At 64.2% G+C, this 17,948-nt stretch overlaps 2 protein-coding genes across 6 annotated transcripts; both read right to left on the bottom strand.

Annotated features, from left to right (window-relative positions):
• Positions 1 to 5,410: 5,410 nt before the first annotated feature.
• TNFRSF18 (TNF receptor superfamily member 18) lies at positions 5,411 to 8,554 on the bottom strand. 4 transcript variants are annotated; one of them, XM_033228802.1, is made up of 5 exons: positions 8,235 to 8,550; positions 7,247 to 7,369; positions 6,285 to 6,372; positions 5,932 to 6,134; positions 5,431 to 5,866 (listed from the first exon to the last, which is right to left on the bottom strand). In XM_033228802.1, exons 1-5 carry the CDS (start codon positions 8,401 to 8,403, stop codon positions 5,742 to 5,744), a joined length of 708 nt encoding a protein of 235 aa, XP_033084693.1. In that variant the 5' UTR covers positions 8,404 to 8,550; the 3' UTR covers positions 5,431 to 5,741. The 4 variants fall into 4 exon arrangements, with proteins under 4 accessions (XP_033084691.1, XP_033084690.1, XP_033084693.1 ...); XM_033228800.1 differs by having other exon boundaries at positions 5,411 to 6,134; positions 8,235 to 8,554; XM_033228801.1 differs by lacking the exon at positions 8,235 to 8,550 and having other exon boundaries at positions 7,247 to 7,806.
• A 4,424-nt stretch (positions 8,555 to 12,978) lies between these two features.
• Positions 12,979 to 16,131, bottom strand: TNFRSF4 (TNF receptor superfamily member 4). 2 transcript variants are annotated; one of them, XM_033228797.1, is made up of 7 exons: positions 15,848 to 16,131; positions 15,523 to 15,645; positions 14,879 to 14,980; positions 14,527 to 14,593; positions 13,593 to 13,789; positions 13,355 to 13,483; positions 12,979 to 13,277 (listed from the first exon to the last, which is right to left on the bottom strand). In XM_033228797.1, the coding sequence occupies exons 1-7, from the start codon at positions 15,990 to 15,992 to the stop codon at positions 13,207 to 13,209; spliced, it is 834 nt and encodes a 277-aa protein (XP_033084688.1). In that variant the 5' UTR covers positions 15,993 to 16,131; the 3' UTR covers positions 12,979 to 13,206. The 2 variants fall into 2 exon arrangements, with proteins under 2 accessions (XP_033084688.1, XP_033084689.1); XM_033228798.1 differs by lacking the exon at positions 13,355 to 13,483 and having other exon boundaries at positions 12,993 to 13,277.
• Between the last annotated feature and the right edge of the window lie 1,817 nt (positions 16,132 to 17,948).

The raw sequence follows: 17,948 nt of genomic DNA, 5'->3' as shown, positions 1-17,948 counted from the left end.
CCATGGCCTGGCCTGCGAACTGCCATTGCCTAGTGTCCCCCGGAAGGGTCTGGACCCCATGGGACCCTCTGAACCCTGCTGGAGCTCCAAAGGAGGACCCTCCTTGAGCCCAGGATTGCTGCCGTGGGCACCCACAGGGCTCGCCCTAGCCCGCCCAGCACAGAACCTTCCTGGGCCTTCAAGTCCCAGGCCTGGCGCTCCAGCTCCACGAGCCCCCAACCTTCCTACAGTGGCCCCAGGACTCAGCCAGGGGTGAGGGGTGGCGCAGGCCATGCAGGAGAGGGACGGCCCGGACCCTGATCGCATAAGGCTGCTCCTGAGCAAGGCTCAGAGCCCTCTGGATGTTGGCAAGGCCACTTCCAAGGCCTGTGCAGCAGGTGGCACTGGTGGGCTCTTCTGTATCGCTGGAATAATCTATGCTATTTTGCTTTGCATTTGGTTGATCATATATATGCAGACAACTATTGGAGGGGATTCACGGTGAGGTCTGGGGAGTGTTACTCATTCGGTAATAGTACTGCCCACTCCCACTCCAGATCCTGGAAAATGGGGCAATACCCATGAGCTGAAAAGATACAAGAGAGATCTTACCACATTACCCTTGGAAAACTTGGCCCTGGGCCTGTCCCTACAATATGGGTTAATGTGGTATCCCCCTAAAGGCAAAAATTCTATGCAAAATTTGTCATGGTTAAGTTCCCAACTTATTTCTTATTCTGGGGATTATATAAATGGTGAAAAAAATGATGTAAATAGATGGGAGGTTAATTCTATGAAAAGATTTGAGTTTGTGGGACACAGTAAGACGACAAGGATGTTAAATTTGGTGCCCTATACAAAAATGTAAGTAAAATACTAAAATTAGAAAATAAGGAAAATTGTTGTACATAGTTATATGATCAATGTTAAAGTATAACCTTATACTTATAAGAGACTGCTGTGCCAGTTCAAAGCCTATAACCAATTGTGCTGCTATAATTGTCCCTATGACTTTTTCCTCAAGACCACACAATGGTCCCGTCTAGCACCTGTAACCGCAAGAGCCACCAAGTCTGATATAAGACTTTGTTATATTAACCATTAAGCTTGCCTATCTAGTTCCATAGAAAGAAAATCAGGATTCCTCAAAAGGGTAACCAAGGAAAGAAGAACAAACTGACCATCCATGAAGAGAACTGTTCTTGATGAACTTCTGAGAATATCCTGATAATCTATATATAATTATGTAATCGCCTGATGCTCTGCTGATTGACAATTGTTCTATATAATTATGTAATCGCCTAATGCTCTACTAATTGACAATTGTTCTATAAAATACTATATAAGCCTATAGTAAAAATCATTCGGGGCTGTCAGCCTTTGCTGGGCTGCAGTCTGGTCTGTGTCTTCTTGCATGTTGTATCTGGTGTCTTTATTGTCTCTCGCCACCTTGCCTCTCCCCTTTGGGGTACCCTGACCACGCCAGGGCTGGACCCTGGCAGAGGGGCACAGGGCAGCTGGCCCCGACAGGAGGGTCCCACGGAAGACATGCTGAGGCCACACTGGCCAGGCCCCAGTCAGCCCTGTGTGGCCGTCGATGGCTCTATTCCCTATGGACTTGGGGGTTTGCGAGGAGAGCTCTGGCAGCCCAGGGCCTCAGGCGTCCACCCTACCCACCCCCTCAGCCACCTCCCACCCAGAAAGCTAAAGTATACAGGCCTCTCCCAATGGCTGGCTCAAGTCCCCTGTGCCCCCCAAGTCGAGACCTGAGGATTGGGGGTCCCTCCCCCAGGCCCACCCCCTGCATGCCCTGCCCCCAACTCCACAGGGTCACAGCCAAGTTGCCGGTTCCTCCTTCTGCGCTGCACTGCAGCCACGGGAGACCAAGAGACCAGCAGAGTCAGCCTTGGCCCCGCGGCCACCCTGCGCTCCATGGGAATGGCAGCTCCATTCCCTGGGATTCGGCAGCCCACGCACCACTAGAATGCACTGTCGGCTGTGGTCTCTGGCCAGCACAGCAGGTGGGGCACAGCCAGGGTGCCAGGGAGAGGAGAAAATGGGACAGAGGGAACTGGGGCCCACAGAGGCCAAAGAGGCCCCAGGTCTCAGAGCCAGTGGGGTACCACCCCAAGCCAGGGGCAGCCCCCACCAACATGGTCCTGCCGGTAGGGCCTGGAGTGGGGGTTCCCAGGTGAGAAGCTGGGAACACACCTGGCATTGTGATGGGGCCCCCAGTCTCCTCCCAGCAGGTCTGCTGGACCCTCTAGGGGGCCAAGGGCAGCAGCAGCCTGCTCTGCAGCCCACCGAGGCTGGGGAGGGGTGAAGCAGGAGGGGCCTGGGAGGGGTGAAGCTTCCATGGCTGGTCAAGCACCCAGGACTTGGTAAGTCCACACCTGCTCTTAGGGGTCAGGGCCACATTGCCAGCCGGCTTCCAAGGCCACTACACGGCCACATCACTTGGGGGTCCTCCCGACGCTGCCCTCTGCTCTTGCTACCCTGATGTCCCTGGGGCCTCTGTGCCCTCCGGCCTCTGCCACCGGATCCGCCCCACATGCCTAGTGCTGTGTGGTGCCACGATCCCAGGTCAGGACTACGTCCCCTGGTGACACTGGAACTGTCCAGCTCCCCTCCCTGTGGTGGGTGGGGTTACACCCCCAGGCTCAGGGGCCCCAAGATGTCAGCAGAGGTCACCTGAGCCCAAGGGGACAACGGAGCCTTTGTCGTCCCTGGGCCCTGATTGGATGTGTCACTGCCAGAACCCATGAGAGGGTGCACGTTGGCAGTGGCCTGCCCTGTCCTGACCGAGCCCCACCCCCTGCAACCCAAGGTCCCCCAAAGGCCTAAGCTGAGGATCCAGATGCTGCTCAGGAGTCCTTGGTGCCCCAAAGAGCCCAAAGGTCAATGAATAAACAAGGTTTCCAGAGAACCCAGGAGCAACGGCCACATCCCTGCCACCCAGCCCATAAGCGCTCATCTTCGAGGCCAGAACGGCATGGACCACCGGGAGAGGGGGGCTGTGGGTGCCTGAGTATCTGGCAGTACAAGGTGCTCCCCAATATTCAAGTGAAGTGACCAGCCAGGGACCACAGGAAAGGCATCAGAACCCTCCGGGACATGAGGGGTTCAGGCAGGGCTGGGGCGCTTCCCCGAGACGACGCCAAGCTGGAGCCTGGGATCCAAGGTAGAGGCTCCGGACAGCGGACGCCCCCCACATCCCCCCCCTTCCACAGGTGAGTCCTGGGTCCTGCTGCCAGGTAGGGGACTCAAGGGGAAGGCGTGGGGGATTCAGCTGCCCCCATTCGGACCCAGGCACAGCCACACACCCTCCATCCCCACAGCCTCCATCGGGGGGCCTGGCCAGCACAGACCCTCACCAGCAGCCAGAGCCTGGGGTCAGCTGAGGGCCAGTGGGCCTGCGTGCCTGTTTCAGCTGAAGAGACCTCGGACCCTGGAGGACTTGAGGCCTGCGTGTCCATGGGGCCCCTTGTGCCCCCGCCCCCTCCAGCCCCTCTCCCCTGGGTGTGTCTTTAAGGCTCGGACCAGGACAACCGAATTACCAACTCCGGAAAGACCCCCAGTTCCTGGAGTTTCCGGGAAGAGGAGATGTGTGGGAGGCGGGGGTCTGCTTCCTCCCCGACGCCAGGCGCCACGGCCTCCCATGAGGGTCACTGGCCAAGAGGAGCGAGCCCTCTCCTGGGCTGTCCTCAGAGCTGACCCAGCATCGGAGGGGACAGCAGTGATGACCCAGGTCCTGGTCAGACCACAGACCCCCAGCTGGGGCAGCCGGGGGCCACCTGTCCCTCAAGGACCCCCCACCTGTCCTAGGGCTGGGAAAGGCTGTGTCCAGCTCTGTCTGGGAAGGGGCTCCCGCCACAGGTGTCTCTGGCCGCTGCGGGGGTTCGCCGAGTCCAGCTCTCAGCGGCGGGTGGGGACGGGCTGGCTGGGAGCGGAGGCTCCGCGGCGGCCGGAAGCGCTTCTGGGAACAGAGGTGGCCTCAGGCCCTTTTCTCAAAAGTCCGACCCCAGCGGGAGGCTGGGGCGGCTGCGGTTTTCCGGGCAGAGGGAGGCCGCCCTGTGCCAGCGGGTCGGGCTTCCAGGTGGAGCAGAGCGGGGCCCCTCCCCTCCCCGGGGAGCCGAGCTCCGCACCCGGCCCCGCCCGACCCTCCGCGCCCCTGGGACCCCCTCCTCGGCGGACGCGCGCTGGCCTCGGCCTCCCCCACGGAGACCCCCGGAGGCGCACCCGCCCCCACGCGCGAGTCTCCGCCGCCTCCCCCGGGCTCCGCGACGCACGCTGCGGCCCCCGCCAGGCCTGGAGGTTCGCGCTCCAGGTAAAGCTCGTGGGCGGGCGCGGGAGGAGCCGGAGACCCGGAGACCCCGCCCAGAGCCCGCCCCGCAGCCCGCGGAATCCCCCGCCCGCCGCTGTGCGTCAGCCCCGCCGCCCCCGCGCTGACGCTTCCGCGCCGAGGCCCACGCGAAGCCGCCCACGAGGAGTTTCCGCGCTGAGTCAGCCCCGCGGGACCCGCACTGCGCGGGCCGCCGGTGTTTTCCGGGGAAGGTGCGGGACAGCCCCGGTGTGGGGGACGCGTGAGGGGAGCCGGGGCCGGGCGGGGGAACCCGGGCTGCAGGCAGGAGTGCGCGGGGCAGGGCTCGCACGGGAGGAGCGCACCGAGCCCAGTGCCCAGTGCCCAGTACCCAGCCCCGAGCCAGTTTCCAGTACCCAGCCCGGAGCCCAGTACCCAGCCCCGAGCCCGGTACCCAGCCCCGAGCCCAGTACGCCACAGCGCGGAAAGGCCAGGTCCTGCTTCCAGGGCTGGGCACCTTCCCCGGTGTCCCTGTGCCACCCTTGGGCTCTCCACACTCTGGGACCCATGTGGGGTGGGTGCTGATGCCGCCTCTGCCCCATCCACCTATTGTGAGCTGGGCCCGCCGCCCACTGGGAGTTGAGCTGGGGCCCAGGTGTGCGGTGCCTCCTGGATGCTGCGGAGAAGCCTGCACCGGCCTGCCCGCCACTCCCCGGTAGCTGAGCGAGCTGCTATCAGATCTCACCTGGAGCAGGAGGCTGGGCAGGCCAAGGGTGGGGTGGTGAGGAGAGAGGGCTGGCCTGGAGACAGGGCCCCCACCACCAGAAAGTGCTGGATGTGAGTCCTGGGCTCTGGGCACCCAGGGGCTGGCAGGCTGTGTGGCCAGAAACCAGAGATCCAGGGGCACCAGAGAAGAGCCCCCTAACTGGGGAAGCCACTGAGCCTGTATCCCTGAGGATCACTGGGCCTAAGACTGGAATGGCCCCTCCTCGGGCCCCACCCCACCCAGCCTGGAGTTCCCGGAATGGGCCCTGGCTGCCCTCCCCTTTGCCCCCTGTGGAGGGGACCACAGCCAGGCATGGGCACGGTGCCCCAAAGCCCAGCCTCGGGCGCCCCATCCTCCCCCAGCACCCAGCGTGCATCCACTCAGGTCACTGGACCAGTGTTTATTGAAGGCCCCATGCAGCCAGGTCCCGTCCTGGGCACTGCACACCCATGGGCACAGTCTCCCGTCCTAAGACCCCACCCCAGCAGAGCCATAAGGGAGGAAGGGGGCCATGGCTGTGTCTCTCTCTCCCTCCTGCAGGGCCCAGCCACGGCCGCCGACCTGCATGGTCCAGGGCGCTGCTCACTGCCACCTTCCTGCACCCACTTCTGCTGCCAGGGGAGCAGGGCCCGGCCCAGAGCAGAATTCGGAGCCCGGGGAGCTCCTAGGGTTGGTGGCCCCGGAGGATGGCCAGGCTCACACCCACAGGTCTCCCAGCCGCCCCTTCTCCTCTGCCAGCCGCTCGCCCCGCTCCTCCTCAGGGAACTGGCAGCTGCTGGCGTCTTCGGTCGACGGCGGCACCTCCAGCAGTAGCTGGGTCTCTGCAGAGGGGCCACGGTCAGCGGGCAGCCAGGCCCCCACCTCCCCCCACCAGGCTGTGACTCACCTCGGGACCACGTGGGCTGACTCCTCAGCTGCCAGACATGCAGTGCGAGCTGGGCCGAGGTCAGGAGGAGGACGCAGGCGGCCACGGCCAGGAGGACGATGGTCAGCCACCCAGGCGGCTCTGCCGGCGGGGACCCTGGGACGCACACAGCGTTGTGGGTCTTGTTTCCAGGGAACACGGTGAGAAACCCAAACTGGGTGCAGCTGGAATACGCGGACACAGCCCCTAGTCAGCCCCCGGCTGCTGTCCTCGGCGCTGTCTGGGGCTCGCCACAGTGCAAGGGACAGGAGAGGACCCTTCCTTAGAGTGAGCCTGGACCACCCAGCTGCCGGCAGGGCCTACCCAGGACTCACTCTGTCCAAGGTTTGCAGTGGCCGTCGTGGCCCCTGGAGAAGGTCCCCAAGGCACAGTCGACACACCTGAAGCCAAAACTGAATTTCCCTGGTGCGGGGTCGGGGGATTGGGGAGGGAAGGAGGGAGGGAAGCTGCTGGAGTTGCTGGGATGGATGAGGATGGAGTCAGGCCAGTGCAGGGGTCCATCTGGCGTCTGGCTGCTGAGTCGAATGCCCCCCCACATCATCCATTCAACAGAGTTCTTGATGGCCCAGGACTGGGGCCCTGGATGTCAGTGCCCGTGTCTGCCCATCCCAGATGGGGCGTCTGGGGTGGGACCTGGGGAGGGCACCTGGAGGAGGAGCACAGAGTGCACTGGGCCTGCCCACTGGGGGCTGAGGGTGGGGAGAGGCCAGGCAGGACTCAGTAGAACAGAGGGCAGACAGTAGAACAGAGGGTCCCAGAAAGAGTGAGGCTGGGTCCCAGCTGACCCCAGACCCTGCCCTGTCCAACCTCACACAACCTCCCCAGTTCTACCTCCTCACAGCCCCCATGTGCCCAGCCTGGCCCCTCCTGTCAGGTAAACAAGCCGCTAAGAGGACTTGAGCTGCTCCTTCCAGGAAGAGGTGTAGCCCCAGGGCCCAGACAGGACTCTGGGGGGCACAAGGCAGGCTCTTTCAGTATTCGGTGAGGACACACAGGATGGGTGTCCCAGGCTTGAGAGCCATACAGCTCCCCATCCCCCGCAGGGTTCTCACAGTCCTCGTGCTGGATGGAAAAGCCCAGGCCAAGAAAGGGGGGACAGGAGACTCCCGGAGTTACATGGTCCGTGGTGCCTGAGCATGGCCTGGCCTGCCCGGCCTCACAGGACCTAGGACCCCACACACCACACATGCCGGACACCTGCGCCCATGAGCTCTGCCTCGGGCCCTAGTGGAACCCCTGGCCTGTGTGGACACTCACAGGCACCTCCAGGACTTACCCTGGGGCTGCACCCCCTGGCCTGAGGGGCAAGGGTGGTGCTGGCAGGTCGTGCAGCAAGGGTCTCCGCAGTGGAATTCAGGCTGGACACACATGCAGTCCCACTCGGAACAGCACTCCTCGCCTGGGCAGGAGACAAGCCAGGCCCCCAGCAGCTGGGCTGAGGCCCCTCCTCGGCTCTCTAGGGGAGCCGGCTTGTCCTTCCCCAACCACAGTCGGCTCCAGGAAGCAGAGGGCTCCTGGCTGGGACTCCGGACTCTGGCTTCGTCCAGGTGTCTCTTTCTCCTGGGATCATGTGGCCTGGGGCTACTCCCCCTTTGCACCCCACAGCTGCCTCTGCCCAGGAGCTGATTGCACATGCCACCAGGGGCTGCCCCTGCGGGACCCAGGGATGGCACCCAACAGTGCAAAGCCCCCTGGAGGCGCGTGGACACCTCAGAGGCTGCCTGCCTGGTCTCCAGGCGCTTCTGTCCCCACCAGCCACACTGGGCCTCCGGACAGAGCCTCCCTTCCCAACCCTGGAGGAAGAAGCTCTGAGGTGACTTCCTGCCAGCTTGCTCTCCAGGCCAGCTGTGTCCGTTGAACCCTTACCCCCAGGTGCAGGTCAGAGGCAGGCAGCAGGCCAGACGCGGTGCAGGGGGGGCCCCAACTGAGCAGGGGGAGCTGGGCGATGGCCGAGGGTTCACGACCCACCCAGCAGGACCTGGAACAGCCCTCCTCCACCTTGGGACCCCAGACCCCTCTTGAGGGCGCTCCCACCCGGCTCGCCCCTGCTTCTCACCGCCGGGACCACTGGCTGGAGCTGGCATGCCTCCACCTCTCTCTGGGATCCTGCCTCCCTCCGGAAGGCTCTGGCCGCTGGCAGCCCTGTGCCCACCCTCCTTAGACCTCAGCAGTGCGGGTCTGAGTACGGGAAGGGGCGCCCGCCCATCCTGGCTCCCGGCGCCGCGCCTTGTCCGGTCCGCGTTAAGTAAACACGGTTTACTTACTTGGGTAATCGCGGCAGCAGCGCGTTGGGTGAACGCGGCAGCAGCGTGCATCCTTTCCCGTCCCGAGCAGGAGGCGCCCAGGGCCGCACCCGGGACCCCCGGTGGGGCGCTGACCCAGGCTGGCCGCACACAGCAGCGCCAGGCAGCACAGGGTCCCGCACGCACACATCGCCCCGTGCCGTGCCACGCTTGGGTTTCAAGGGGCCACAGCAAGTTGGACACGCCCCGTCCCCGTCCTCACCCGCCCTGCCCGGAGGTGACTGGGACTGTTCCTGACCCGAGAGTTCCGACCCAGGCGAGATGCGTGTGAGGAGGGGGTGTGGACACTGCAGACAGCCCGATCCGCAGCAGGTCGCCGGCAGGGGCGGGGAAACCGGGCTGGCGGGGATCAAAAAGGTTTTCTGTGCAACGTCTGCGGCCACCTTGGCGCGCCCCAGGGCGGGGGTGGCATTCCGCAGCTTGTCCATGGGGGCTACCTGGAGAGTGGGACTCAGCCAATCACCCTCTCCATCCCACCGCCTCTGGGTGGTGTCTGTGAGACCCCGGGGTCTCCACAAACCCTGGCCACCCCCAGAGAGCCTCAGCCACGGAGCCCAGCACTGGGGAACCCCACAGAATGGGGACGGGGCCCCTCAGCTTAGCACGCCCCACCTGGCCGGCTCTGGGTGTGAAACTCACCATGGGCTGCAGGCCTGTGGGCTCCCCTCCCCGTTGCTTACAGCTCCCCAGGACCCCCCTCAGCTGCCAACCCAGGAAGCTCCCCAGGGCTTGGGAGGGGCACCAGGAGGAGCTGGTGGGGAGACGAGAGGGTGCGTGGTGCCTCCTCGGGTCAGTGTCAGCCGCCCCCCAAGGGCACCCAAGGCCCAGGGCAGAGCGACCTGCCAGGTCTGCCGTGTCTCAGGCAGGTTCCCACCCAGATCTCTCTGGAGCCATCATCATCCATCAGACCAGACAGATCCGGGTCCTGGAGGGAGTTGAGGGAGAGCCCCTCGCAGGGCTCTTGGGAGGCTGTCCTATGGCTCTCTGAGCCTTAGTTTCCCCTGTGGGCACTAAAGGGTTCTGGGACCCTGCCTCCACCAGGAAGCCTCCCTGGATTGCCCAGCCCTGCTTCTGTGCCGTCCAGCACAGTGGAGACCCCCAGGAATGCTGGAGGCGGGGGCTCTCGGGAACTTGAGCGTGGCTGTGCCCACGGCTGGATGTGGTTAGACACCCGTTTGAGACCTGCAGCCACCACCTCACCTCCTAAGGCGGTTCCTCCTTTCCCAGGGTAAATGACGGGAATTAGCTGTTTGTGACGCCCCGGAGTTCTCAGATCCAAGATGGAGGAGCCTGCCTTGGAGAGGCCGTCTTCAGACACTGCAGAAAAGGAAGGGGTCTCTGCGGCTCCAGGCTGTCCGGACACTCAGAAGGAAAGGGGTGGGGCCAGCTGGGCCTGGGGGCCTTTGAGGGGCCTGAAGATCTTCATTCCGCCCCTAGCCTGGGAGGGGCTCTGGGCCCCTGGATAGAAAGAGGTGCCGTCAGACCCGGACGCCAGGCGAAGGTGCTCAGGGAGGAGACCTGGGGCAGGCTGGGCTGCGCCCCTTCCCGTTTCAAAACCCCGGGAGGTCTATGCCAGCTTGGGCTCACCCCCAATCCTGGCGAGTGCCGGTAGATGGCAGCCCGAGAAGACACAATGTGTCCCTTGTAAATAATGCTTGTCAGTTGTACCACTGCACTCCAGGCTGGGTGACAGCAAGACTGTCCCAAAAAAATAAATGTTCATCAACCACACGGTGCGAGTCCTTCTAGAGGCAGGGACAGAGTTAGAAGGGCGAGCAGTTTATGGGCCAAGTGGGAGGCGGGCAGAGGACCCCCCGCCCCGTGGCACAGCCCGAGCAGCTCCCCACACGGTGGTCCCCGGAGGGGCTGCCAGGGGTGTGATGTCTGCCTCCCGTCCCTCTCGCTGCAGAAGACCCCTCACTGGCTCCCCATGACTTCTGTCCTTGGGCTGCGAGGCTGGAGGTGATTTTGTTCATCTTACTTTCTGGTATTTTGTGAGCACCTCGCCAGTGACACAAACGACGGGGCATTCACGCAGGAGAGCGGCCCACAGGGTGGCGCGGCTGCCGGGCGAGGGACAGCCCTTGCGTGCATCCAGAAGGGCAACTGTGGGGCCCCAGGGGGAGGGTGCAGATGGGCACCGGGCCAGAGCTCAGGCAGAGCCTGGGGCACAGATGGCGCAGGAGTTGCCAGCAGAGATGGTGTCAGGTGAGGGGGTGGGGGGGGTGAGCACAGAGACCAAGAGGAGGTGGCCCCTTGTCCATCTGGGGGTGCAGCAGGGGGTCCTGGCTGGGGAATAAGTCCCACAGGGCCTGGGGGGTGCTGTGCCCAGAGGAGAGGAAACAGGAAGCGATGGGTGTGGGTGCCAGGTTTGGGGAAGAGGCCCCTTTCCCACAGCCTTCAACCTGCCAGCCCCATGGGATCTGGCTGCTCCAGTCCTGGCCACCGGACCCCTTTCCCCACCCACTCGCCATCCTGCCTGCAGGCCTGGCCTCGCCTGCCCCACGGGCGGGGGGCCACGGGCTCTCAGAGGCACGGCCCCAACCCCGTGCAGGGCCTGCAGGTTGAACCCTGTGCAGGAACCCGGGGAACTCAGTGAAGGTGCTGGGTGGGGGACAGGATGGCCTCTGACTTCCCTGTGCAGCAGGGGGAGGCTTGTGGTTGGCAGAGAGTGGGTGGAAGACAGAGGTTTGAGGAGAGAGAGAGAAACGGGGGGAGAAAACCAGCTGCAGAGGCAGGAGGGGTCTGGGGCAGCCCAAGGCCAGAGATGGGCGTCTTTCTTACAGCCCGCTGTGGTCCCGGCACCTTGGGCTGCTGTGAGTGGTGCGTGGCACTCCCATTGTGCACCCCCGAGGTGGTTCCCCACTTCCACAACATCGGTGGAGAGGGGAGCCGTCCGCCAGGCACAGGGGGCCTGGACAGCCGTGGGCAGCGCGTGCTGATGGAGGACGCAGAGAGAGGGAAGGCTGGCCCAGGGACGCTGTGTGCAGCAGTAGGTGCAGCTGCAGGGCTGGACCACACCAGCCACGGCGGCCAGAGCGTCCAGACTGTGCCAGGCCCTCAGCAAAACCTTCCATGAGGCTTCGTGTGTTTCTTCTTAATTTTTTAAATTTCATTTTATTATTATTATTTGTTCAGTCACATCTCACTACAGCCTTGACCTCTTGGGCTCAAGTGATCCTCCCAGCTCAGCCTCCCAAGTAGCTGGGACCGCAGGCATGGTCCACCTGGCTGATTTTTTCTATTTTTCATAGAGAAAGGGTCTTGCCATGTTACCCAGGCAGGTCTCAAACTTCTGATCCTCTTGCCTCAGCCTCCCAAAGTGCTGGGATTCTAGGCCTGAGCCACTGTGCCCGGCCTCGGCCGTGTTTCTCATTCATGAGTGCAGTGAGGGCCGGGCGCGGTGGCTCACACCTGGAATCCCAGCACTCTAGGGGACTGAGGCAGGTGGATCACGAGGTCAGGAGTTCAAGACCAGCTTAGCCAACATGGTGAAACCCCGTCTCTAATAAAATACAAACATCAGCCGGCGTGGTGGGGGGCACCTGTAGTCCCAGCTACTCGGGAGGCTGAGGCAGGAGAATTGCTTGAACTCAGGAGGCAGAGATTGCAATGAGCCGAGATCACGCCACTGCACTCCAGCCTGGAGACAGAGCGAGACTCTGGCAAAAAAAAAAAAAAAAGTGGAGTGAGACCTCTTAGCCCTCGGGAGGGTCTCACTTCTGCCCCTGACAGCTGTTAAGCACAATGGAGGCAAACAGGCACCTCCACCTCCTGAGGGACACAGACGTCGCTCGGACGCCCGGGGTGTCTTCTGTGTGGGAAGCCTGCAGGGCCGCTCCTGCCTTGTTCCCAAGCTGTGGCCTCAGGCGTGACTGGCGCTCAGGGGAGCAGCCTCTGTGCTGCTCGAAGGACACCCCACTCCCAGACACCGGCTCGAAGGACACCCCACTCCCAGACGCTGGCTCGAGAGGATTCCCACATGGCCAGGGATGCCTCTGGGGCCTCGGGACCTTCTTTGGACACCTGTGGTGTGGGCCGGGGAGCTGGGAGCTCATCTGAACACGCCAGCACTCATGCATCCACGCTGCTGGCGGACGCCTGGGTTTCTCCACTGTGGGGCCACGTTATGTGAAGTCGCTGTGGACGTTCTCATGCACATCCCAGGCCTCTTGGCGGTGGGGCAGGTGCACAGGAGTGGCATAGCCAGGCCTCAGCGTGGACAGAAGTTTGGCTCAAGCAGAAACCGTGGCTTCCAAGGTGACTGTCCCCCTGGACACCCATGGCAGGGACGTAGGGGCCCTTGCAGGGACTCCTCAGGGTGTTCAGGGGCCCTGGGACCCCCTCCCAGCTGCAGCAGGGGGTGGGCGTAGGTGTGGAGGGGAAGAGGAGCAGGTCTCTCCACTCTTCCTTCCAGGACACAGAGGCCCAGGGGTCAGCTGCTCCCAAGCTCCTTGGGTGACCCGGGGCTCAGGGCGACCCTTGTCAGCGGCTGGCCAGTAACCCCCACGCCAGGCGGCCCTGGACCTGAGCTTTCCCAGTCACTCCCCCGGCTCCCCACTCAATCTAGAACTTGCACCCAGGGACCAACCTCCAGGGTCCCATTTGACCCCACTACCTGCTCCCTCCACCCTGGCCCAAGACCCTTCTCCAGCTGGAGGCGGGCACGGCCCAAGCCTCCCTGCCACAGGTGCGCAGCCCACAGTGCCAGTTAGAGACTCCCGTCTGCCAAGGCTTTTATTGTGGCCCCGCGAGGCAGGAGGTATGCATGGCATACGTAAGCAGAGAGCCGGAGGCAGCCAGCGGCACCTAGAACGGCGCAGAGTGGCCCAGGAGCGTGGCGGGGCGGGCGGCCTGCACCTGCCCTGCTCGCCCAGCAGACCCTCCGGGCTCCAGCCTGGCAGGGCCCAGCGTCCACCTTGGTGGGCCCGGGTCAGATCTTGGCCAGGGTGGAGTGCACGTCAGCCTGCTCCTCTTGGATGGGAGTCCGGAAACTGCCTCCCCCTGGGGAGGAAAAAAGGAGAGATTGGTGGGTGGGCCTCACGCGTGGGAGCAGTGGGGCAGGGCCACGAGGCACTCACCAGGGGCTTTGGGAGCATTGGGGGGCAGCCTCTGGTCCCTCCGGAGCAGGAGCAGGGCCAGCAGCATGGCCAGGGGGCCCAGCAGCCCCAGCGCCAGGCCCAGGCCCAGGATGGCAGCAACCGCAGGGCCTGCAGGAAGGGGTCTGCTGGGTGGGGTCCACAGGAGGGGCCCCCATGCCGCCCTCCCCTCCTCCTATTTGGGTTGGGGGCCCTGCTGGGCTGGGCCAGGCGCCCTTACCCCTGGGGACCTCCACGGGCCGGGTGGAGGGGCTCTGTGAGGTTCTGGGCCAGGCTTCCGTGGGCTGGACAGTGGTGGGCCTGGCCGGGGGACCCTGGGTCTCCTGGGGCTGTGTGGGTGGGGGGTCCCTGTCCTCACAGATGGCGTCCGAGCTATTGCTGGCTGGCTGCAGGGTGTGCTTCCCGGCCAAGGTGCAGCTGTGGGGAGCAGCGGGTGTTGCTCAGGCCAGAAACGCCCTGGACCAGGAGATGCAGTGGGGATGACAGGGTCCGCGCTGGCCAGCCTCAGGCAGTGTCTACCACAGACACCAGGCCAGTAGCAGCCAAGGGCCCTGCCCAGCCCCACGTGCCCTCCACAGGGGCCTCCAAGGCCACACGCCCTTCTCCCACATCTACACCCCCCACCGGCACCTCCCTGTCCTGGGCCCCCAGGGCCTCCCAGCTGCACAGGGTGAGGGTCCCACACACCCAGCTCCACCCATGGGGAGAGGCTGCCCCAGGCAGCAGTGTCCTGCTCCCCAACCAGGTCCAGCCACACAGCCAGGCCCCCAGGGCCACCAGCACCTCCCCTTCCTCTCCCCACCTGCCCCCCGCCTCTCCCAGCCCCCCAGCCCCTCCCAGCCTCCCAGCCCCTGGCCAGGCCCCTCCACCCTCCTAAGCCCCCGATCCCTCCCAGCCCCCCAGCCCCTCCCAGCTCCTCCCAGACCCCCAGCCCCTCTGCCCTCCTAAACCCCCCAGCCCGGCCAGGTCCCCCCAGCCCCTCCCAGCCCCTGTCCAGGCCCCTCCTCTGTCCTAACTACCCACTCCCCCAGCCCCTCCCATCCCTTCCACCCCCCCAAGCCCCCAGCCCCTGCCACAACCCTCGGTCCCCCCAGCCCCTCTACCCCCCTCAGCACCCCCGCCCCCCAGGACCCCCAGCACCCCCAGCCCCTCACTTGGTCCAGGGCTTGCAGGCCTGGTTGTCTCCTGGGGAGAAGTGCCCTGGAGGGCAGGGGGCACAGTCTGCAACAAAGATAGGGTGGTCAGGGGCTGCCCACAGGCCCTGGGTGCTGGGGACATGGGGCAGAGCCTGTGGGCTGCCACTCGCCCCCCACAGCCGGGTGGTAGGTTTGGCCTCTGGAAGCCCTCCCTGCCCACATCCCACCAGTGGGCCCTGACCCGGGAGCCCCGTCTTAAGGATGCCAGAGGAGGCACCAGTGGGGCCAGTTCCCTGCGGCCCACGGCCCATCTGCGTCACAGACAGCCGCTATGACACTCCCAACTGCCGGCCGCAGCCACCGAGCTCACCAACTCCAGGCTTGTAGCTGTCCAGGGGCTGGGTGCCCGCCCGGCAGCGGCAGACGGTGTCCTGTGTGGCCGTGCACGGCTGCTTCCGCTCGCTCCCACTTCCTGAGCAGGGGCCGGAGGGGGGTTATCAGGTGGGGGCTGTGGACAGGGTCCTCAAGAAGGACAGGTTGGCCTCCCCACCACACAGAGGGCCATGGGCGGGGGCTGCAGCCTCCCCCAAGGTGTGGAGCCCCTACAGCCCCCGAGGCCCTCCCTTGCTGGCCACAACCTGAGGCTGGTTCTGTGGCAGCCCCAGCCACCCTTCCCTACCTCTCTACCACCTCCAGCCGCCAGCCCTGCCTGAGGCAGGGTCTCCATGGCCCAACCCCCCAGCCTCACTGCTCAGGCCAGCAAGGCCAGGCCACATGGCCAGAGTGGTCTCCCCGACTCCACGTGGCCTGGGCCGAGTCTGGGCCCCGGAAGGAGTGGGGGTGCCCCCGGGAGATGCCTCAGGTCCTCAAAGGACTCCGTGGAGGAGCAGACCCCACTGTGGTTTGAGGTTCGTTTCTGCAGCTGTGGGGGCCCCGTGCTGCTGCGTGGGAATGTGGCTGCCAGGCTGCCGCCCCCTGTGCTGGGTGGGGCTGTGGGGCCAGGTGGGAGCTCACTGAGGTTGCACCATGTGCAGGCCTTGCAGGGCTTGGCGCTGACCACGTCGTTGTAGAAGCCAGGCGCGCACGGACGGCACACCGTGTTCTGGGAGCGGTTGCAGCGGCTCACCATCCCGTTGCCTGCAGCAAAGGCCGGCGTCAGGCAGCGGTCAGGCCCTGGGCTTGCGCCCGTGGACTCCCCACACGGCTCCTCTGCCAGGCTTGGCCGGCCCCTCGCCTGCCCCCTCCCCAGGACCAGCCTCCTGGCTGGCCCATCCCTGCCCCAGCCCCCAGTCCCTGGAGTGCCCCGTGGGTGGCAGACCCTCCTGAGGGTGGGCCTCACCTGGCCTGCACTCCTGGCAGCACCGGTCGTTGCTGGGGTAGGTGTCCCCGACACACTGGAGCTTCGCCGTGGTGCTCAGCCCCAGGCCCAGGAGGAGCAGAGCCGCACACGGCCCCCGGCCCAGCCGCCGAGCCCCCACACACATCCTCGTCTCCGCTGTCGCCAGAGTCTGGGTTTTCCTTGCGGGGTGTGGCTATAAGGACTGTGGAGGAGGGGAGGGGAGGGGAGGGGAGAGGGGAGGAGGGCAGAGGAGGCGGGAGGAGGCAGGTGGCAGGCTGGGGACCCTGGCTGTGGGCCGGGCACACAGGCGGGGTCTGGACACCACCAGCACTGGCTTATTCTGCCTTCTGCCCTCTTCTGCCCAAGATCACCATGTTCAGACCCCAGGGCACAGTAGGGCCTGGCCTGCGGCTCAACCCTCAGCAAAAAGGTTCATGGGGCATGTGAGTAAACTGAAGCAGCACTGAGTCACGAGTGGCAACTGTTCAGTCTGGACCTTTGGAGCTGTGGCACTGCTGGACCATGGTCCCCCTTGAGTGCCCAAGACCAGCTCTGAGCAGCAGTGACCACAGCCATGGTAAGACAGACCCATGGCCGGGCGCTGTGGCTCATGCCTGTAATCCCAGCACTTTGGGAGGCCAAGGCAGGTGGATCACCTGAAGTCAGGGATTCGAGACCAGTCTGGCCAACATGGCGAAATCCCGTCTCTACTGAATACAAAAAGTATTTGGGCCTGGTGGTGGGTGCCTGTAATTCCAGCTACTCGGGAGGCTGAGGCAGCAGAATCGCATGAACCTGGGAGAGAGATTGCAAAGCTGAGATCGTGCCACTGCACTCCAGCCTGGGCGACAGAGCGAGACTCTGTCTCAAAAAAAAGACACCTGTGACCAGGGCCCACGCTGAGTGTGCCTGAGCATGGCAGGTGTCTGTGGCTGAACTGTGCCCCTTAATTCCTGCGTGGAAGCCCTAACCCCCATGTGGCAGTGTTTGGAGACAGGCCTCCGAGGAGGTCATGAGGGTGGGTCCTGGATGACCTGGCACACATGGACACGCAGGCAGGTTTCTGCCCTCTATGCAAACAGCTCTCAGGTTCCACGGGTTGCCCAGAGAACAGGAACTGCCTGGAGAGCTGGGAAGCAGGTGCGGGGCTGGAGGCTCCCTGGGCCCCTTTTGTACCTTTCAAATAACTGTGACCAGCCTGTGATTATCCAAAAGTTCATTTCTAAAGTTGCCAAGTGGAGAGGTGCCTCTAGGGGAAACAGCAGCAGGGAAGGGGCTGGAAATCCCCTCCTCCCAGGCTCCCAGGAGCACAGGAAACAGCTGCCTGCCCTCGGCCCACCTGTGGGGAAATTCCCAGCCATGGAGGCCGCTGGGCCTGGAGTGGGAGGGAGTGGAGGGAGAGGCCACCCACCCTCGTACTGAGGGTCCCTAACTTGGTCACCCTCCCATACCCCCACAAGTAGAGAGGATCCTGGAAGGGCTCAGCGCATCCCAGACAGTGCCTGTGCGTGCATGTGCACACCCCAACCCAGGCGGGCAGAAGAGGAAAGTTCTGGAATTTTCTGGAAGGTTCCACCCAGCGCTCACATGGGTTTCCCACCGACAGTGAGAAAAAGCTTATGTTTGTAATTGGTTTCCTGGAGGTTCAGGTGAGCTGGGGGTCTTGGTGGGCAACACTGCTCTCCTGGGGCCTAAGCGGCCACATCTGCCCATAAGTGCAGTGAGTGGGGCCCATGCACCATGGAGAGGGCACCCCCAGCACGTTGCTGGCACCTGCAGTGGCCCCAGGGTAGGGCATGGCGCCTCCTGCTTGAAGCTGCCCAGGAAGCTTAGGTCTCCTTGTCCTGGGCTGAAGGTCACAGGTCCGAGAAAGCCCCACTGTGTCCACGGAACCGGATGTCAGTGGCCACAGGAGACTGGACACCAACCCAGAGCTCAGGACACCCGAGGTCTGCAAGGCAGCCTGCCGCTCAAACCGCCTCCCCACTCCGCACAGTGGTGTCGCGGGCGGCCCAGGGCAGCCTGTGGGTGGCCACTGCTCCTCTAGTACCAGACTGGAGGTGGCCGGGACCTCTGAGGGGTCAGGTGCTGCCACACACCC

This window comes from Trachypithecus francoisi, unplaced genomic scaffold (assembly GCF_009764315.1).
Source record: "Trachypithecus francoisi isolate TF-2019V2 unplaced genomic scaffold, Tfra_2.0 Lachesis_group12, whole genome shotgun sequence".
Classification (NCBI taxonomy): Eukaryota; Metazoa; Chordata; class Mammalia; order Primates; family Cercopithecidae; genus Trachypithecus; species Trachypithecus francoisi.
Note: the sequence above shows the minus strand (reverse complement) of the source record. Positions and strands in the feature narration are given on the sequence as shown.